Source organism: Ursus americanus, chromosome 11 (genome assembly GCF_024610735.1).
Source record: "Ursus americanus isolate L20-20 chromosome 11, mUrsAme1.1.p, whole genome shotgun sequence".
In the NCBI taxonomy this organism is placed as follows: Eukaryota; Metazoa; Chordata; class Mammalia; order Carnivora; family Ursidae; genus Ursus; species Ursus americanus.
The window spans coordinates 45,923,141-45,927,256 of NC_142137.1; the positions used below are offsets into that span (position 1 = coordinate 45,923,141).

General features: G+C 43.1%; 1 protein-coding gene across 1 annotated transcript; it reads left to right on the top strand.

Annotated features, from left to right (window-relative positions):
* Nucleotides 1-2,231: 2,231 nt before the first annotated feature.
* On the top strand, nucleotides 2,232-3,314 carry LOC123797556 (trace amine-associated receptor 6). The gene has a single exon (XM_045805494.2). The coding sequence runs from the start codon at nucleotides 2,232-2,234 to the stop codon at nucleotides 3,267-3,269; it is 1,038 nt and encodes a 345-aa protein (XP_045661450.2). The 3' UTR covers nucleotides 3,270-3,314.
* The last annotated feature ends 802 nt before the right edge of the window (nucleotides 3,315-4,116 follow it).

Sequence of the window (4,116 nt, forward strand, 5' to 3'; positions counted from 1 at the left end):
TTTGTTAACAGTTACTCTATCAATCTATCTATCCATCCATCATCTATATATCTATCTGTCATATTATATGATTGGTTATTACATACCACTCACTTCTAACTGTAAGTTCTTTTCCTTTCTTATCTCTTCTCACAGCTCCATATGGTGGGTGCCATTGTTTCCCTATTAGAGATACGTAATCTGAAGCCGGGAGAGGTTAGGTAAGTTGTCCAGGATCACATGGCCAGGATTTGTCCTCAGAGCTTTCTGATTCACAGCCCTGTGCAACGATTCTCCAGGGACGCTACCTTCCTGTCCTGGAGGATGGGCTCTCTCTATAGCTTATGCCCAGCACATTTACTCTCACTGCTTATCACTTTTCAAGAAATGACATGAAGAATAGAAATAAAACCCAAATGGCAGTTAGAAGAATAACAAAAGATCTCATCAAAGAAATAGTGAAATTGGTAATACAAGCTCTCCAAAGTGCTGGCCTCTCTCCTGGCCTCCTTTCAAGCAGCTGTAGTCCCCAGCTAACCTTCTTGTCACCTGTCTGGCCTTGACAGACTTTTCGGTGGCTGTGGCTGTGGCACTCAGTTGCACGATGGGGAGACTGAAAAGAGCATAGGTATGGAATCAGGCCTGAACTTCTCTCCCATCTCCGTGACGGAAGCTCCCTATCTTTTGTCTAGCTTCAGAATAGGCCGGATGTGGGAGACGCTGTGCCCTTGTGGGAGCAGAGAGTCCACGGGAACAGTTGGTGAAATTTCACTGACATCTACTGGCATCTGGTAGCAGGGATGCTGTCAAACACCCTTCAGTGCAGAGGCCGGATACCCACATCGGAGTTATCTGATCTCAAATGTCCACAGTGCTGAAGTTGAGAAAGTCAGGCCGAGACCTTTGCCTGGGTAAGCAATTATCCTTATTTTACAAAACCAGATTCTCAGAAAATATTAGAAGCAATATTAAAAAGAATCTAATTTTCTTGATGAGGAATCAGGTGGCCAGATGGATTAATGATGATACCTATGGCGCTTTGTAACTTGAAACACAAATTCACCCACACCTCTGAGGTCACTGCCCTGCAGGGCAAGAGTCTTGAAACTTTCTTTGAGAAGGTTGAATAGTGCTTTTCCTTGCTCTGCGGTGTTCAACAACCCAGGACTGGGAAATGACTAAGGAATCGTGTTCCCATTTTCCAGCTTTCTGCTCATTATTCCTTATTTGAATTCACTTAGCACTGGAAACGGAAATTCCATCAGCTAGAACCATAAATGTGTGTCATCAGAGGACTCATGGCTCATTTGTCACGTGGACAGAGAGGCATCCCCGATCTGCTCCCAGAGACAATGCCTGAGAGGAGAGCTGATCTCCTTTCTACCAGCACTGACACTCATAGCACCTCAGAAACGCTGGTGTGTCGAAATACCACGTTGTTTTTTAATGCCTGTGTGTGATGTCGTTCACCAATCTCAAGCCATCCTTCATGTGTGTTCCCTCTTCTGTTTGTTGGTAGTCGGTGCAGATGCACAAATGACACCCAACGGGAGAGAAAAAGCCAAGTTTTCACTTTCACTGTTGACACTCTATTGAACTTCTGCACAACAATCCAGTGAGGTGACTACATCAGGACCGAGAGGAGGGGAAACATTCAAGTCTAAGAAAACAGAAATCTTGGACCCAAGAAACATAATGGCTAAGATAATTTAAGGCAAAGGGTTGTTTTGTAGAATACATTTTCCTAATAATCACTGTTGAAAATAATCTTCCAAGTTCACACCTTGCACTACAGGGAATCCCTGCAGGGAATTTCCCATTGATGGCATTTACTTATGTCTTAGGCAGGAACGCAGGTCAGACAACACAGAGATAAAGAGGAGGTGATCGCTCAACCCCACAGTTACATCCCATATCGGAGGCTGTTGTGAAGAGGAATTCTAGAGGTAAAAATAACATATATTTATGATTAAAACGGAATTTTGTCCTATTTCAAAGGAACCAAGCATCCGTTAGTTGAAATTAACCCCCAGTAATCTTCTACGATATAACTTTTGTTCAATTTTATTTTGTTATAGGAAACATTTGAGATTTATAATAATAAATGGGAAACTGAAAAAACATTAGTGAAAATATCTGATAATGTCTTCAGGTGTCCTGGTGTCCTTATGTTTTTCTCCTTAGGAGTATTAAAAAGCAGAATCCTACATTCTTTGCGAAAATCAAGAAGGACAGAATTCTCCACATGCACCATGAGCACCAACTCGTCCCCCCCTGCGGCCGAGCAGCTCTGCTACCCGAACGTGACCGGATCCTGCCTGAAAGCTCCCTACTCGCCTGGACCCCGGCTCATTCTCTACACACTGTTTGGCTTTGGGGCTGTGCTGGCTGTGTTTGGAAACCTCCTGGTGGTGATTTCCATCCTGCACTTCAAGCAGCTGCACTCTCCAACCAATTTCCTCCTGGCCTCTCTGGCCTGTGCTGACCTCCTGGTGGGGGTGACCGTCATGCCCTTCAGCATGGTCAGGTCCGTGGAGAGCTGCTGGTACTTTGGGCCAAGCTTCTGTACCTTCCACACGTGCTGCGATGTGGCATTCTGTTACTCTTCTCTCTTCCACTTGTGCTTCATCTCCATCGACAGGTACATGGCCGTCACTGACCCTCTGGTCTATCCTACCAAGTGCACGGTGTCCGTGTCAGGGATCTGCGTCAGCGTCTCCTGGATCCTGCCCCTTGCATACAGCGGTGCCGTGTTCTACACAGGTGTCTATGACGATGGGCTGGAGGAATTATCTCGTGCCCTCAACTGTGTAGGAGGATGTCAGACAGTTGTAAATCAAAACTGGGTGTTGATAGATTTTCTATCCTTCTTTATACCTAGCCTTATTATGATAATTCTCTATAGCAATCTTTTTCTTGTGGCCAGACAACAGGCTAAAAAGATTGAACATACTGGAGGCAAAACAGAATCGTCACTAGAGAGTTACAAATCCAGAGTGGCCAAGAGAGAGAGAAAAGCCGCTAAAACTCTGGGTATCACGGTGGTAGCATTTATGATTTCATGGTTACCATACAGTATTGACTCATTAGTTGATGCCTATATGGGCTTCATAACCCCTGCCTACATTTATGAGATTTGCTGCTGGTGTGCTTATTATAATTCAGCCATGAACCCTTTGATTTATGCCTTATTTTACCCGTGGTTCAGGAAAGCCATCAAAGTTATCGTGAGTGGTTCGGTGTTCAAGGACCGTTCAGCCACCATGAATTTGTTCTCCGAACAAATGTAAGCAAGTGGACTGGGGAAGTTAAAGAAATCTTTACAATTTCCAAATGAAATGAGTTTTAAAAAATCAAATAAGACTATTAATAAAGAGAAAAGAAATTGCAATTCAGACTTAACAGGATAAATCAAGGTTTTCCAGTCCTAACTGTGCACTTCCTTGTCAATTCTCAAAAAATATTTACACGACTAGTAAATGTCAAATCCCTATTTGTTCGCTGCTGCAGAGCTCACTCATTCCCTGCACACACTTCCCTTACTCCCTTTTGCTCTTTTGTCCCATTGATTCTTCTTCCCTTTATAACCTGAAAACATCTTTGTTTTTTTTTTCTTCCCTCTTTTCCTTACAAAATTTTGTACTCGCTCCTACTTGTCAAACATTTCTCTGTAATTAGCTCTCACAGGGCTGTTGCGTTGTTTGTTTTGCTTTGCTTTCTTTTCTTTCTTTTTTCTTTTTTTCTCTTTTTTGGCTTGGCTTTGCTTGTTTCCCCAAGGGAAAATTTGGGGGGCAGCAGTTATTATGTTTGATGTCTGCACGGTGTATGTGCCTCAACATCTGGATCCTGCCTCTTGTTACAATGGGTGGGATGAAGGAATGAGTAAGTGCCTTCTGTTCCATAGACGGTTGCCAGCTTGCTATCAATCAAGTTTGGATATTGATTGAATCTCTCTCATTTTTCACATTTAGCTTTCTGTACAGGTGGTTCTGTATGGTAATATTTTTCTTGTGGCTAGAAAACAGTCTAAAGAGATGAAAAATATTAATACAAAAAATAGAATCATTATCAGGGACTTGCAAGACTAGGACGACTCAGAGAGAGAGAGAAAATGGCTGATAGCCTGGGTGTCACAGT

Coding starts and splice junctions, on each gene's coding strand:
- LOC123797556 (XM_045805494.2), top strand. CDS start 2,232: ATGAGCACCAACTCGTCCCCCCCTGCGGCCGAGCAGCTCTGCTACCCG.